This window comes from Gordionus sp. m RMFG-2023, chromosome 1 (genome assembly GCF_954871325.1).
Source record: "Gordionus sp. m RMFG-2023 chromosome 1, tfGorSpeb1-WG-v2, whole genome shotgun sequence".
Taxonomy (NCBI): Eukaryota; Metazoa; Nematomorpha; class Gordioida; order Chordodea; family Parachordodidae; genus Gordionus; species Gordionus sp. m RMFG-2023.
In genome coordinates, this window is record NC_088775.1 from 67,968,967 (window position 1) to 67,986,794 (window position 17,828).

At 24.9% G+C, this 17,828-nt stretch overlaps 1 protein-coding gene across 3 annotated transcripts in view; it reads left to right on the forward strand.

The window, feature by feature from the left end:
* LOC135922691 (branched-chain-amino-acid aminotransferase, cytosolic-like) overlaps positions 1-9,486 on the forward strand; it is a 49,031-nt gene extending 39,545 nt beyond the window's left edge. The window contains exons 9-10 of one of the 3 annotated variants that reach the window (XM_065457123.1): positions 2,001-2,147; positions 9,259-9,486. In XM_065457123.1, coding sequence (XP_065313195.1) covers positions 2,001-2,147; positions 9,259-9,297 — 186 coding nt within the window. In that variant the 3' untranslated portion in view covers positions 9,298-9,486. The remainder of the gene's footprint in view (positions 1-2,000; positions 2,148-9,258) is intronic. The other 2 variants (XM_065457122.1, XM_065457124.1) reach the window with 2 other exon arrangements.
* The last annotated feature ends 8,342 nt before the right edge of the window (positions 9,487-17,828 follow it).

Below are 17,828 nucleotides of genomic sequence, written 5' to 3' on the forward strand. Positions count from 1 at the left end.
CTTGTGAAAAAGGAACGCATAATTTGCTATTCAAAAGTAGCTAGTTATTCGTTACTCAAAGATTACTAAATAAATATTATAGATAAATTATTTTTTTCCTATAGTTAACAAAAATAAAATAATACAAAAATAATATATTATAAGTTAAAATCTTTTTGTAATAATGTATTAATTTTTAACAACAATTGATTTTCAAAATTTAGATTAGATTAACAAGAGCACTTAGAACTCAACACAGCTCGCTGTGCTAAATACACGTTCATGTGGCGCAGAAGATGGTAGGGTTGTATTATATATATATATGATAAATAAAAAATTTAATTGGGCAATTTATTAAAAATATTTAAAGAATGACTTTATTTTAAAAAAAACTTATTAGATCATCTTCACGGGAATCTTCATTTAATACCTTATTAAATTTTTTTTTATCATTATCTGAATTCATATTTGCCTTTTTAGATTTGAGCTGCTGCACATCGAGGTTGAAATATTTGAATTAGAGCACAATCTACACTTAAAAAGTTTAAACTTCATGCCCTTATTTTTCTTTATTGTAAAAAAAATGTTTCATACTAGAACCAGGAAGAGTTAAATCATCTTCATCTGATTACAAAATAAATGATAATATTTGAGAATATATTGACATATCATGAATGATTCAATAATAATTTGATTAACAATCTTGACTGTATAAAATTCAACAACAAAAATGTAATAAATATAAATATTAAGAACTTAGGTGGTTGATGTGAATTAAAAATTCAGCTTAAATTATTTATAAAAATAAAAAATATTTTTATCATATTTTTTTAAGAAAAAATTTAAAATAACGAGTTTAAATGGCCTGACCCTATATATTTAATTTTTGGCCCAGCCAGGCTTCTAACTAATTTACCTCAAAATTATTCCTATTTACACTTAGCATGTTGAGCCCTTATTTTTTTTATAGCATTATAAATAATTTTTAAATAGTGATTTTGGTTCCTGTTTAATCTTACACCGTTCCAAGTTCAAGTATAAAGCAATAAAAAAATTTTAAACAATAAATAACGACTTTAAATCACACATTAAACGATATATATCAGAGACGGGTTTGTAAAAAAAATTTCGGCCGAGCCTGGGTATATCAAATTTTTTTTGAGTATGTAGGAAAAGATTAAAATGATGTAGTTGTTTATTGCAAATTATATTTAATAATTTATCTATATTTACCTGTAGTATTAGTTGGATTTAGTTATTATTTTATAATTGTTTAAATAGTAACTATTTCTTTTTTCTTCCTATAGTTTATCTAATTTTTATTAAAAATAAATAAATTAGTTTCCTAAATTAATAAATATTTTTATTTACCTAATATAGTAAAGTTTATAAAGACAAATACTTGTATGATTAAGCTAAAAATAGGAATATGAAAATTTTTTTAAAATATTATATATTATATATTTTTTTATTTACATGATAATAGTTAGTCGAGTTTTAAACTATTCTGCTCAGGGTTGATGAAAAAATAATTGTTTTTAGGACATGCCCGGATTTATTAAAAATGAATTTTTTTGGCCCTGTTCTCAAAACTGATATATAAATTTAAATTGCACTTTTGTTAGAACTGATTCCTGGAAATTTAAAAATGGGGTTTGGTTCCAGATCTAAACTCTGGTTCTAATTAGTATAATTATCCTACTTTCTTTTCATGACAGTTATCAATCATATAGATTTTAAAATGTAGGCTATCTATTAAGTTTGAAACACACTATGCTAGATAATTAACCTTATGTATGTTACTTAATATTGTAGTTTTTAATGTTCATTTTTAAAAAAAATGTAGTGTCTCCAAGCTATAATATTAAGTTAATTTATTATAATTTCAAAGAAGCAGACACCTATTTTGGGTAAATAAATGTCAGATAAAATTTAGAGTGATGCACTTCAAGTTTTAAAATGATATTTAACAAGTTTGAAATGATATTTTTAATTCCTTCAAAATTCAAATACCCATATAGGTGAAAGAATTTTTCGGCACGGGGACAGCGGTTGTTATTACTCCAGTTCACCAAATTATGTACGAAGGAGTTAGATATGAAATCCCCACGACTAAAGGAACAAATCCTTTATATACTCGTTTATTTAAGGCCTTGATGGATATCCATGTGAGAAAAAAACTTTCTCTTTTTTAATATTCCATTCTCTAATTTAAAAATAAAGGCCTACCATACACACAAATGAGTTTACAAATACTTAATCTATCTAGATACATTTAGGTACGGCTTCGAACCAGCGAATTTTTTTTTAGCTAAGTTCAATTTGGGTTCAAAAATTATATTAAAATCATGAACCTTCTTCAGTTCAAAGTAAATAAAATCCCATTCCAAAAAGGAAAAGTCCCAATCAAAATAGGAAAAGTTTCAATCATAAAAGGAAAAGGTCCGATCAAAAAAGGAAAAGAGTCAATCATAGAAGAAAAAGGTCCGATCAAAAAGGAAAAGTGTCAATTAAAAAAGGAAAGGTGTCAATCAAAAAAGGAAAATTCCCATTCAAAAAAGGATCGTTATTTATTTTAAAAAATTATAAATTTTTATTTTTCTTCTCATTTTTGATCATTCTTTTGTCTTTTTAAAAATAATTTATAAATTTTCCGTTATTTTTATCACCTCTCTCCTCCATATTTTTAACAATTCTTTACTTTTTTTTCATCACACATATAATATTCTTTTTATGATTTTTTTCCTTATATTTTAATCTTTTACATACATTTCTAATCTTTTCAATCTCTTTAAGTCATTTTTATTTTTTTGATCTTTCATTTTTGATAATACTTTTTAGGAATTATATTTAATTTTCACTAAATTTTTTTGCAGACAATTTTTTTTTATTAAAATTTTTTGCATATCAAATTATTTAATTACAATTACGATGTATAATACAAAAAATTTATATTAATCATTAATAATTTCCCCCCTTCTACATTTTGGAATATGGGTCTCCATATTTCTAAATAATTTGTTGCATTCTCCTCAGATATTTCTCTCTCTCCATGCTCTATGAAATGAATCTGAATTCTTCCATTGAAAAAACACATTTTCAATGGGATTAAGATAAGGACTGCAAGGTGGTAAATTTTTCAATGTGTGCCCTTTTCTTTCTATCGATTCCCTAATTGTATGATTATAATAAAATGGAACATTATCCATCACAAAAATCATATTAATCATGTTACCTTCTTCAAAATGATTTAATTTCATTTACAAAGTTGCTAAAATATATAGCATTGCAAGGGCCATCAAGAACTTCGAATCTAAATATTCTTGCAATTGTTAGAGCAACAATGATAGTATAATTTATTGTCTTTGTCCCTTGAACATTTTTAATAGCCTTTTTATTTATTTGTGAATATCCAAACCGCCTCATTTGAAAACCCGCTCTCATCGATAAATATAAATTTTTCTTTCATATAGGCTACATCTGCAAACAATTCGCGTATTTTTTGCGAATATCGTATTTGATTCGGTATTTTTTCTAACTGAACTTAGTGATACTCTTGTAAAGCTGTACCTAAATCCCGAGAGTAACCTTGATACCGTATTTTTTGATATTTCCACATCATATCTTTATTTAATCATTTCGCATAACCTTTTTTGGGATAAAGTTCAACCTAATTTATACAATTTAATATATATTCTTCCTGTTCTTGATTTAATTTCTTGTGTGCACGTGAACCACCTTTGGGCAAATTATATTTTATTCCATTTTTGAGATGGGAGTATTAAATACTTGTCACTGTCTTATAGCTTACCTTTAAACATGATGCTATATTTTTGATACTATCCTTTTTTATCGCGTCATTTATTAGAGCTTTTGTTTCACTGTTAATATTTCTTCCCCTTGTTTTTACCATATCTTTTTTAAAATATTTACTCATTAAATAGGATGAATGACAAAAAAGACTGAAATTCTATAACATTTACTTCATTTTTATGTTTAATTATTCATAAATTAAAGAATTTAGTCTTAAATATAACTACAAAAAAATTACTTACTTGGTCGAAAGTATAAATGCGTCTTGCATAAATATTAAAATTTTAAAAATAAGAATTTAAAAATGAGTATATTTTATAATTTACATATCGTTTGGTATTACAGTTCAAACTTATTTAATTTTAAAAAGGTACATTTTAACCAAACGATTAATTTAATTTAGCAATTGTAATTAATTAATTTGTTATGTTAAAAATTGTCTGCCAAAAATTTAGTGAAGATTAAATGTAATTCCTAAAAAGAATTATCAAAAATGAGAAGAAAAAAAATTGAGAAAAGGTCAAAAAAAAATAAAGATTAAAAATGACTTAAAGATATTCAAAAGGTTAGAAATATATATAGAAGATTACAATATAAGGAGAGAGAATCATAAAAAGAATATTGTACGTATGATAAAAAAAATGTAAAGAATTGTTAAAAAAGTGGAGCAGAGAGGTGAAGAAAAATAACGGGAAATTTATATTATTTTTAAAAAGACAAAAGAAATATAAAAAAATGAGAAGAAAAATAAATTGAGAAAAGATATATTAAGAAAAATAAAGTAAGGAAATCGCAAAAAGTTATATATAAAATAAGAAGGAATAACAAAAATAAATAAAAATTTAAGAAAAATTGACAAGAAAATAAATTTTATAAAATTACGATTTTCCTTTTTTGATTGAAACTTTTCCCATTTTTGTTTGACACTTTTCCTTTTTTGATCGGACCTTCCTTTTATGATTTAAACTTTTTCTTTTTTGATTGGGACTTTTCCTTTTTTGAATGGGAAACCCTGTAATTTAGCAATTGTAGTTAAATAATTTGATATGAAAAAAAATCAAATAAAAAAAAATTGACTGCTAAAAATTTAGTGATTAGATATAATTCAAGGATTATCAAAAATAAGAAGAAAAAAAATTGAGAAAAGATCAAAAAAATAATGATTAAATATGACTTAAAGAGATTGAAAAAATTAGATATGTATGTAAAAGATTACAATATTAGGAATGAAAAGTCAAAATAAAAGTAAAGAATTGTTAAAAATATGAAGCAGAGAGGTGAAGGAAAATATTGAAAAATTTATAAATTATTTTTAAAAGTACAAAAGAATCATCAAAAATGAGAAGAAAAATACATTGTAGTAAGAAAAATAAAAATTTATAATTTAAAAAATAAATAAATAACGATCTTCCTTTTTTGAATGGGAATTTTCTTTTTTGATTGACACTTTTCCTTTCCTTTTGGGAATTTTCCTTTTTTGATTAGACCTTTTCCTTTTTTGATTGGACCTTTTCCTTTTTTGATTGGACCTTTCCTTTTTTGTTTGACACTTTTCCTTTTTTGATTGAACCTTTTCCTTTTTTGATTGGATCTTTTCCTTTTTTAATTGCACCTTTTCCTTTTATGATTGACCCTTTTCCTTTTATGATTGAAACTTTTCCTTTTTTGATTAGAACTTTTCCTTTTTTAAATGTGAAACCCTGTAAATTCGGGTTTAAAAACGTTGATAAAATTTTTATAATTTCAAACGTTTTAATTATCATACATATGATTTTTTTAAAAAATCTAATTTAGAAGGCTATTTTATTCAAACTATATTAAAGCAAAATACTGCACCGGCTCTGCCATTTACGCAAATATGACTACACAGTGTCTGTTGGGCCTAGCAAATTTGAGTATTTAGGAGCGCCAAATTTAAAAAATAAAAAGAAAAAAATTTGTTATTAAAACCAAATTAATATTATTTTTATGACTGTCTATCGACCACAATTACATTTATTTTTTTCATTAAATTTCAAAAATATTAGGGAAAAAAGTATTCAGAACAAAATAATAAATTTAATTGAAAGTGTAATTCGAATTAAAATTATTAAATGCCTAAAACGCTAAATATTTTCCCATCATTTTGACTGTACACCGGATTGTATTCATACTGAGTAAATGTCAGAAATATTTATAGATGTGTAAAATGGAAGTCCAAATGTAAAAAAATATTTTAAAATTTTTACCCGTTAAAAGAAGCCCTGGCGAAAACTTAAAAAATGAGGATTCTGTAATTCTTTGATATTTACCAACATATAGGACTTGCAAGGTCAGGGCTATAAAATAGTACCAAATGTCAATAAAAGAGGAAAATCGAATGAACTCCAAGTATTTATTTCGATTATAAACGATGGAGCTTTTTACATGCTTAGGTATAAATAACCAGACTCAGGATTTGATTACAAATGCCATTTCAAACTATTTTACCATAAATGAAATTATGATTTTTTCTCAATTTTAATATTAAGATGGAAAATATAGAAGAAAATTTAAAGGGCAAAATTTTCAAAACAACATGGAAAAGTTGAGTAAAAGCTTTTAAACTAAATTGTTACAATTTTGGAGAAATATATAATTATTTGTATAAAAACATGACGAAAATACAAAAAAACCCAGTATATTCGACAAAAATATTGTTGCTAAACCTGTGGAAAAAATGTTTGAAATTTATTTTACAATAATAATATTGTATAAATTTATTTGGTTATCATAATGCAAAATCAGCAACAAAAAAATAGCTGATTATATAGAAAATATATTTTTTTTGGAAAGCCATCTATGAAGTTATTGCTGTGTGAGGAGTTGTATAGTTTATGTAGGTGAAATATGGGCAATGAAAGCTGCTCACGTCACTAAATTGAAAAGAACGGAGGTGAGGGGTATCTCTGAGGAAGAGAAAAACCAGCAAAGAATTGGCAAGGATGGGAATAGAAGTGATTGGAGTGGTAATGAGAAGAAATAGACTGAGTTGGTTTGGGCATATGGAACAAAAGATGACTGGGTAAAGAGATGCGATGGATGTAAGAGAATCAACCTTAAAGAAGGTCGAGGATGACGTGAATAAGCCCCGGATATGAAGAAAATAAAAATATTGATGCTCAGGACCGTCAAAATTGGAGAAGAAAAATCAGAAGGGAAATTACTTATCTGGGTAAACATAAAATCCCATTAAACGGAGAAAAAGAAGAATTAAGAATTATTTAAAGATCTACTAATTTTATTGTTGGAATTGACCTTGAACCAGAATTTCCAAAATAATTCGTAAAAGAAACGCATAAAGGTTGTTTTACTACGAATAATGAACATATCATTAATCCCAAAAAAGAGTAGTGACTATTTTTATTTCATGGATGCTGCAAAAAATTCAATTGAAGATAGATTTTCATCTACAATTATTTCCATTTTTCATAATATTTAAATAGCAAATTAATGTTAATATAAATTAATGTTGATAAATAGCTCGATTTTTGTAAATGACTAGCTCAATATTTTAGCCAAATAATATATATTAGCCAGGAGATTTTGCTCATAGATGGCAGAAAGGTTTGAAATATCTATTAACGAAATCTCGAGGATGGCGTAATATTATTTGATGAAAATTTTAATTTAAAATTGGCTAAATCGAACTGTTTAACAATGCTAACAGAAATGTTGTTTAAAAAAATGTCGGTAATTTGAAGTTATTTTACTGATAGTCCGGAAGGATTAGTTAATTTTTATAAGATTAAGATAATTAATGGTCACTATTCCTGTTTCCAAGGACAAAAGGTTTTTCTAAGTTAAAACTGATAAAAGTTATTTCAGATAGTCTATGCATACAGGAATTATATATATGAATATATAAAAATTGTCGTAGTTTTATATATGAATTTATATTAATTTTTGCATAATGCCAATCAACCAAAATAAATAAGGTTGATTGGATTATAATTAGAATTACCATAGAAGAACACGTGATATTAATATATTTTTTTTTTGTGTTCGAATAAAATTGTAGATTATTACTTTTTTCTTATTTTACAAAAATTGATGATTAAATATAGATTTTAATTTTTGAAATTAATATCATTTTGTATTAATAAAATATTATAATAAAAGTATCGTGTTGTTACAAAATAACTGTCTTGAAATTCTTAGAAGGTATTCTCTTTGAGTTAGTTGTCCTTAAATTGTAATTTGAGTGTAGGAAGGGGTTTCAAGTAAGGGTATATATTTTTTTTCTTAGCTTTTTCAGAAGGGTTTTTTTTTACATAAATAATAAAAAATTCATTTCAAATTCTATTTTTATAATTCTATAATATATGGCAAATTTTGATGAAAAGGAATTTTGAAAAATTGGTATGAACCAGAATTTAGATCAATTTTCCAAAAACAGATTTAATTTGATGTTTACAAAATGATTGAAAATGGGTTCAGGTTAAGATTCTTGCAAATACCCTCTGAAGTTTTACATCTCTGGGTTCGGTTTGAAACACCCTGAATTTAAGAGATATATTTTTTTTATTATATTTATATAAAGTGTTGTATGTGCATAATATTGAAATTGAGAATCTTTAAAACTTAAACTTTCTTTCGTCGGTGCAGCCTGGCCTGAAAGCCAAATGATTTAGGATATTATGAATATCTTTAAGGTCGGCCTGAAGTTTAGAAAATATTCTTAAAGCATATAATTATTCTAATTTTATGTTGTTTTTCTTTAAAAAAATTTATCACGTGCCAGGCAACATATACAAAATATTTTTAAGGTTTAGACAGGGCAAATATTTACAGGGCCAGCCCGCACCGACCTCTATTTTATTTGAAATTGGGATGACATGACAGTGCCACTATCCATCAATAATAAAATATTTAAAAATATTAAATAATTATAATTTAATTACTATATTGTCATCCATTGTAAAAAATAAAATTTGACTTTTGTTTTAAATTAAATTGTAAAGAAATAAACTGTCACATATTTAATAAATTTAAAACATAAATAAAATTATATCAAAATGCATCAAATATTGCATATAATAAAAAGTATATATACAGATACTTTTTATGAAATGTATCTAGTATGGAGAAGATACTTATACAACATTTATGTATCTGCTGTCATACAAAGGGGAGCGGGGATAGGGTATTAGAAAAAATATTGTCAAAAGGTATTATTTCGCATATTATTCCCTCCCTCTCTCACCCCTTTAATCGAAATTCAGTTAGGCTAAATAAAGACATGTATTTAAGTAATTTAACTGGATTTATATTTATAATCTATTATAGTTATTTTACCACCTTGGTTACGGAAAATGGGATATTTTATGAATTAATTATTTTTTTAATTTTAGTCAGATTTCAAAGCCCTCCCCCCTTCCTTCAATTATAGGCTAAGAGAATCTATATATATTCTAATATATTCCTTTCTTAAATTATTTATATTAGTCCGGAAAGGTTGCTAGTCCATGGACCTGTGAAATATAAAAAATGCCGGAGCTCCATCTAGTCATTCTTGATACAATTAAAATACAGTATTTTCTTTATAACATGTATTATATAATTGTTTATATATAAATATTTATTCAATATTGAAATTTATTGCTTGTCAACAATTAAATTATTATACAATATGATAGATATTTATTATGATAATGATTTTCTCCATATCGCATTAATATATTATGAAAATATAATTTCTATGTAATTTATTATCTTATTTATAAATGAGATAAATTTTTTGATTATTTGTTACATATACAAAAGATGTTACGAAATATTGACTTGCCTGAATTTCCTAATTTTCTACAAATATCTGGAAAGTTGAAAAATAACGATTATAACAATTGTCACTTTTCTATAGTCACCTTCACTGAAATTTGAATTTAATATGTTTACAAAACATATTTTTACCTATTTACTTTAAAAAGTTCAAAAATAGCGATTATGACAATTGTCACTTTTCTATAGTTTACCTTCACTAAAATTTTAATTTAACATGTTTGCAAAACATATTTTTACCTATTTACTTTAAAGAAACTCAAAATAGTTCAAAAATAACGATTATGACATTTGTCACATTTATCTAAAAAATTAGCGATTAAAGGATATATAATATAAATAATTACAAAAAATAAATATATAAAAATCATTTTAAAAATATGTCAATCTAAAAATATATTTAAAAATTAATATAACAAATTAAAATATATTATCTCAAAAAAATAAAAAAAAATTTAGCAATCAAAAGGTATATCAAGAAAAAATTAACGTGAAAAATAAATATATAAAAAATCATTTTAAAAATATATATTAAAAAAAAATATCAATCAAAAAATATATTTAAAAAAATAATATAACAAATTAAAATATATTATCTCAAAAAATATATTAAAAAAAAATATCAATCAAAAAATATATTTAAAAAAATATCAATCAAAAAATATATTTAAAAAAATTTAAATATATTATCTCAAAAAATATATTCAAAAAAAATATCAATCAAAAAATATATTTAAAAAAATAATATAACAAATTAAAATATATTATCTCAAAAAATATATTCAAAAAAAATAAATTAAAAAAAAATATCAATCAAAAAATATATTTAAAAAAAATAAATTTAAGAAAAATATCAAAAAATCATATTACACAAAAAATCTCAAAAAAATAAAAATTTTTTAGCGATCAAAAGATATATCAAGAAAAAATTAACGTAAAAAATAAATATATAAAAAATCGTTTTAAAAATATATATTAAAAAAAAAATATCTATCAAAAAATATACTTAAATAAATAATATAATAAATTAAAATATATTATCTCAAAAAATCAGAGTTGTTAAACGCTACTTTTAAAAGTAGCGCGCTATCGCTATTTGGTAAAAAAAGTAGCGCCCTGTCGCTATCGCTATTTGTCAAAAAAAGTAGCTCGCTATTAGCTACTTTTTATAAAAAAAAATTTACAAACAATTTGCTTATAATGTTATTGTAAAGTAAATATATAAAAATCAACATTTATAAATATTAAAATATAGTTAGTTGTGATTATAAAAAAATAAATATTTATGGTAATTTATACCATTTTAATAATAAAATCATTTCAATATTATCATCCCCAAGTCTAGAGCGACGATCAGAAAGTATTTTTGCCTTACTAAATAATTTCTCGACACTAGCACTTGAGGGTAAGGGCGTATTTAATCTTATATACATATTTTTAATATAAGATAGATTATCAATAATTTTATTTGCAAGGACATCGTATGTTTGGCATCCTATTATCATTTTGAGGGCTAATGCCATAGATCTTTTTAAAGTATTAGTGTCTAGTAGTGTTGTTAAACGGCTCGTTTTGAGCCGATTTTTAAAAACGGCTAACTCAATACCTCATCCAGAAAAATATTACCCAAGCCTGAAGATTTTGCTCATAGAAGGAACAAATGTCTAGACATACATTTTCGAAATCTTGAGGCTTAAGCAATATTTTTCTGGTTAAAATATTGAGTTAGCCGTTTTTAAAAATCGGCTCAAAACGAGCCTTTTAACAACACTAGTGTCTAGCCAATGGCCTGTGATTCCCAAATAAGCTCAAAAATATTTAATAAGATCAATTTATAAATATAAATAAGTTTTTACCTTATGTTATGTGTCCAACTATTTGCCGTGGTACATATATATGATATCTCTGATAACTCTACTATTAGCGCATCTTTCATCATTTTATAGTTATCTGCTATTTTATTCATTAGTGTCTGGCGGCTTAAAATGTTGTACTAGGGGATAGAGTTTTAATCATCATGGTAAATGATGGATTATTAACCAAGGACATTGAGTGAACTGTATAAATTATGAATTCAACAATAACTTTATCAGCCAATTTCTGAGAAATATTGTCATTTGTATTATTAATTAATTTGGTTTGAATTGAATTAGTCTTTTTGGATGTAGAGTCGCCTATACCAAAATTATTTAGATGTTTCTCTATTTCCTTAAAATTCATGAACAGTCTTATAAAATATATATTATAGGAATGTAAAAATGACAATGTACCTTTAGGTGTTTCATGAGGCTATAGCTACTGGATTTATTTGAGGAAATATTTTTTTTTACATTTTAAACAAATAAATTTGAAGCCAGTTTTGGATTATATATTTATTTTAAAAAATTTTCAAATCTAGGGAATGGGAAATTTGTATTATAGCTATTAAGAACATTTTCTTCCCTGGTATCTTCCATTTCATTAATATCATTGTCTGAATCACTTTCAACGATTTGAATATCCATAGGCGATGACATTTTCAATTACAAACACGTGATTTAGGTTTATAATACAAATGGAAATATAAATTACAAATTGAAAATATATATCAATTTCAAAGTTAAATAATAAATCATAAAAATTATGATATTATATTTAAATTTTCATGTTTATACTTATCTTCATTATATTTTTTAAAAGTAGCTAACTACTTAGCTACTTTCAAAAAAAGTTGCGCGCTAAAAAATTAAATAATTACAAAAAAGTAGCCGCTATTAGCTATAGCTACCAAAAAAGTTAGCCTTTAACAACTTGCAAAAAATATATTTAAAAAAAATAACAATCAAAAAATATATTAAAAAAATCATATTACACAAATAATCTCAAAAAAATAAAATAAATTTAGCGATCAAAAGAATTATCAAGAAAATTTTTAAGTAAAAAATAAATATATAAAAAATCATTTTAAAAATATATATTTAAAAAAATATATTACTAAAATATTAAAAAATAAATTTATAATATAAATTAATATTAAATAAATTATAAATTAATCTCAAATAAATTTATCAATTTGTAAAATAAAATACATTGCCTGATTTAACCCGGCAATGTTCACATTGTTGAAATAAAAAAATCACCCTGCCCACCACTACCTCACATTGCCGAAAAAATTTAGGCTATGTATACATTGCCGAAAATTACACATTGCCGCTATCATATATATATATTTGCTTTAGTAGAAAATTCAATTTATTTTCCTGGCGCCAAGAGAAAACATTTTTTTAAAAAATTTTATTCGACAATTAAAAAGTGATATTTATCTTAAAAAATTAAAAAGTATAAGCATTTTATAATTTAATTAAAATAAAGTCGAATTTTAGGTTATTTTAAATTTACCTGATATTATTGTTAAAATATACAGAGTAAAATAGAAAGAAATATTTTTTAAGATAATCCTGCCAAAGACTTGGCAAAAGGGGAGAAGGCTCGTTAACAAAGGTCTGGGAGACCGACTCCCAGACATTTATTAGTGTGGCACCCCTCTAAGGAGAATGTTTAGCTACGTCCCTAGGTATAGATTTTGGTTTGAATTCAGATCCAGTTTTTTTCTGAAGTAAACAAGATGATTTAATAAAATTTGGCCATTGTTTAGTAAATTTGATTGTTTCAAATTGCTATATGACAACCAACATTATTTATCTTTACCCTGTCAGTTTAAGGTTTCATAATGTAGGTAAGCTAATAACATTAAAATCATAATAAATTACCTTAATAAAATATATAAAGATATTTTCATCCTTTATTATACACCCTATATAAAAATATAGAAATGTATAAAAAGAAAGTGTTTTGTTTAGCATTATGTCAATTTTTTGTAACACTATGTCCAAAAATTATATTATTCGCCATTATGCCAATTTTTAAAGTAACTTTTTGTGATAACTGAAGTTCTTTCAATTTTTTTATCAATTATCTATATCGCGTATCTTGTTGTATATCTTGCATCTTGTTAAACTTTATTCGCGTTCATTTATATGATATCTGTACATATCAAGATAGCTTTAAAAAAAATTTGCTCATCCATTATTTTTTGATCATGAGGTTGAAAAAATTTTAAATAATGGACTCCCGCTAATTTATTGCAAACCTCTAATTAGAGATGTAAAGGTAGGGAAATTTCTCGAATTTTCCCTTAATATAAATATAATATTTTATAGCAAAAATTATGATTTATAATTTTAATTTCATAATTATGACTCCAGAACCCATTTTCTTTAAATCCATTGTTACAGGATCTAGTGCTCACACTAGTGATTATATCACATCTGAGCTGATCAAGGTAATTGAAGAAATTGATAGTAAAAAATTTATCTCTCTAATAACTGTTAATGCAATGAATATGAAAAAGGTCTGGAGTCTTGTTAAGGCAAAATATAATTATATTGAATGTTTTGAATGTGCCGCACATGGCTTAAATCTACATATTAAAAATTTATGCCAAATACGTTTTATTGAAAAGATCATCAAAAAAACCAAACAAAATTAAATATAAAAAATTTAATGGTATTTTATTGGCAACTTTTAATGAAAGACAAATATTGAAAGGATATAAATCTTCTTTAAATATTCCAAGTCCGACAAGATGGGGAAGTTTTGTTATAATGTAGCAAAGTGTTGTGAAAAATAAGGAAGTTGCAAGAAATTGCAATTTCAGTTTATTTATGGACAAACAAAAAGGCGTATTGGATAAAGAAGGATACTGACATTTTTGAAATAGAAATATTTTGGGATATAAAAGATAAACTCAATTCAACTGTTATTTTTAATGAAAATGATTTGAAAAGTGTTAAAATGCATATTAATAAACGAAAAAAATTTTGTTGCAAGGAATATCATTATGTAAGGAATCTTCTGGATCCTAGATATTATGGCGTGTTAATAGTAGCTTTAACTTTAATAAATATTATTTCAGGCCAAATTAATTGCGATATTGGAAAAATTATGTAATTTAGCAGAATATCGCTCAAAACAAGGTTTCTATAAAACTGGCATATGGGAATGGGAGAGCGTACATACCAAACCACTATGGTGGAAAGGGTTGTGTACAAATCAACCCCTTTGTTAATTGGCAGTAAGATGTCCTTCGATACCATCCAGTGCGTCAGAAAGAGTCTAGTCAGCATTTGGAAAAATTCATTACAAGTAATAGAATAAAGAATGAAAGTGTCAAAAAATAAATATCAATCAGGCATAACATACATTTAAACAGTGGCCCCTACACTTTTTGAGCGAACGAAGCATAATATCCCCATGAAAAGTACCCCCTTGAAAAGTATCCCCCCCCCTTCGAAAAAATGATAACTATGACACCCATAAATTTCAAAAATAATTTTTATTGCATCAATTTTTAATATATAATATAAATAAAATGCAAAAAATATAACTTTACAAATATTATTTTTAAATTAATAATTTAGATAAATTAGGGGAAGAGAAAGCGAAAGAATTTATAATTTCATCAGTATTTAATTGTTTAAATAAAAAATTTTCCATTGATAATATGGTTAAATTATTGAGAAAAGAATCTTTCATGGTACTGCGCAGTCTTGTTTTAATTAATTTAATTTTACTCATGACTCTTTCGGCAGTACATGAGATTGTGGGAATGGTTAATAAATATTTATATAAAATTCTTAAATTAGGGAAAGCAGAAAAATTTAAAAGTAAACGATAAGGTAAAATAAATGAATAGTTTTTCCAATCTGAATCGTAAGTCCCTGAATTATCATCATCATCAGAAGAAGCTAAATAATGTATTGGTAAAAATATTTTAATTAAATAAATTTATAATTCTCAGAATCTGACAAATCTTTAGATTCTTGAACCTCTAGGTCATGAGTAATATTTTAGCCATCTTATAAATATATCTAAACTTCAACATTTCTTCGAAAATTTGACTTGAATTTAAATTGTAAAATTCACAGATATCCTCGATATCTTCTTTAATAATTGATTTTTCTGCTATTCCCTTTGGCATAAAAAATGATGTTTGATGTAAAAATTTCATCGAATCATCATTAAATCTTTCGTTAAACTGCATAATAATTAAATCGAGTGCAGCATAAAACACACCTATTTTAAAGCTAAAAAAAATTTCTATATTTAATGATGAAAGTATATATACCTCTCCTTTTTGGATTGTAATGTTTAAAGTCTAGAACTTTCAAAATCAAAAGGTAGATTTCTCTCCTTCATAAAATCTTGCGCCTTTGAAAAAACATCCAAAAATTCAGTGTTATTATCTATTAGATTAAAAAATAATTAAGACAATAATTTATATTATACTTCTCAAATTAATCAAGCAATCTTTTGCCAATTGAATTTGATTTATTGCATACCCTATATCCTTCGAAATGGTTTGCAATTTTGTACAAGCCAAACTTGTTATCAATAATATTTTATCCAAAACACAAAGTGATAAGATAAAATCAAATTTTTCTATTCTAAAGACTATAGCACTAGCCATAGTGGAAGTGGCAGTATCTTCAGAATCCTTAAATTTGTTAAAGCTGCCCTCAAGGCATCATAAAGTTGAAAAAATTTTACAATAGCTTTATATGACGATAGCCAGCTTCTAAATAAAAAAAACATTTAAAATTGAAATAAATAAGGAACTATTACCGAGTGGTATTAAATCGTTGCGATTTTTTCAGATCATTAAACTGAAATTTTTTGAGTACCTCATATCTTTTTACACCATTAAAATAGACATAAATCTCATCTAGTATTCCTATCGATGACAATAACACCAAATATAAGCTGCCTTTGGCGCCTCTGCTCTAATCAAGGCTTGCACACCATTGATTCTTCCACTCATGTTTGAGGCGCCATCATAACTTTGCCCAACTAGATATTCAAGGGGTAAATTCATCGAGCCAAGTTTGGATATTATATTATGCTTTGAGACCTGTGGTATTACCCGTACAATATATGTCAATCAGTCTTTCAACAGGCTTCGGCGTCTCACTATTTTCAACATATTTTACTATCAAAGCTATTGCTTCTGATTTCGAAACATCGTATGTGCCATCAACTATGAGTGAAAAGCACCTGTTAAATGTAATCTCATTTTGAATTTTTTTTACAACCATATTTTTCATGGTTTCAATGAGAATGTTTATCTTATTTTATTATATGATAATAGGTTTGAATATAATTTCGTTTTTAATCTCTTATTTTTTTTATCCCTTTTTCTTTCTTCATTTTGCTGTATATACATTTTTAGTATAGATTCAGAATATGCAATATTCTGAATCTGGGCCATCATATTGCCTTCTTGTTGCCTGTTCCCCCAGAAGGCTTGGTTACGAGATATTAAATAAAATTTACTAAACATCGACCAAAATTTCCGTCAATCTATTAAATTAAATATTAAGTGGTGGGGGGGGGGGTCTTATTATTACATTTATAAACCAGAAATCACATTATCATGATGGATGTAAAAAAAAAAATTTTTTTTTTAAATTTTTTAAAAATTAAAATAAAAAAATTTTTAAAAAAAAGTACCCCCACTCAAATTTACTGAAGCAGTTGCTTCGGACCCCCCCCCCCCGTTGTAGGGGCCCCTGCATTTATAAGATCACACAAATACATCATGTTCAGGATATCATTAAAAGAGTTTAGATTCCGATTTATCAATATCAAGTTATAAATAATGATGTTCAACTTCAATTACATCTCATAAAGATGTTAATGCTATTTCATTAGCATCCCATGAATTTTAAATGTAATTTATAATCTTGCTTATTGTAATTAATAAAATTATTAAAAAATCAAATGTTTACATTGTATTTTTGTCTTTATTATTTAATTTTCCCTTAGTTCTCCAAATTTAATAAAGTTATTTAATAAAAAAAATTGAAAGGTTTTAAAGTTTTCTAAAAATATTTAAAATGTTACGAGATTATTTTATTTAATTTAGAATAAATCAAAGTTACAAATTTAATTTAATTTATTTTGAAATTTTACATCTATTATCAAACTAAAAAATCAGGCTTATATAACAATTTTTATATTAATATATAAAAAAATCAATCTACACAATTTATATAAAAAAATCAATTTATATAAACATAAAAAAAAACAATTTAAAAGTAAGTATTAATTGGTCATATCAACATTCCACCCTTTAAAAAAATGATCTCCACTCAGGTTTTTCTTGCATGTGAATCTTATCGTGCAGTCAACGTTTCTTG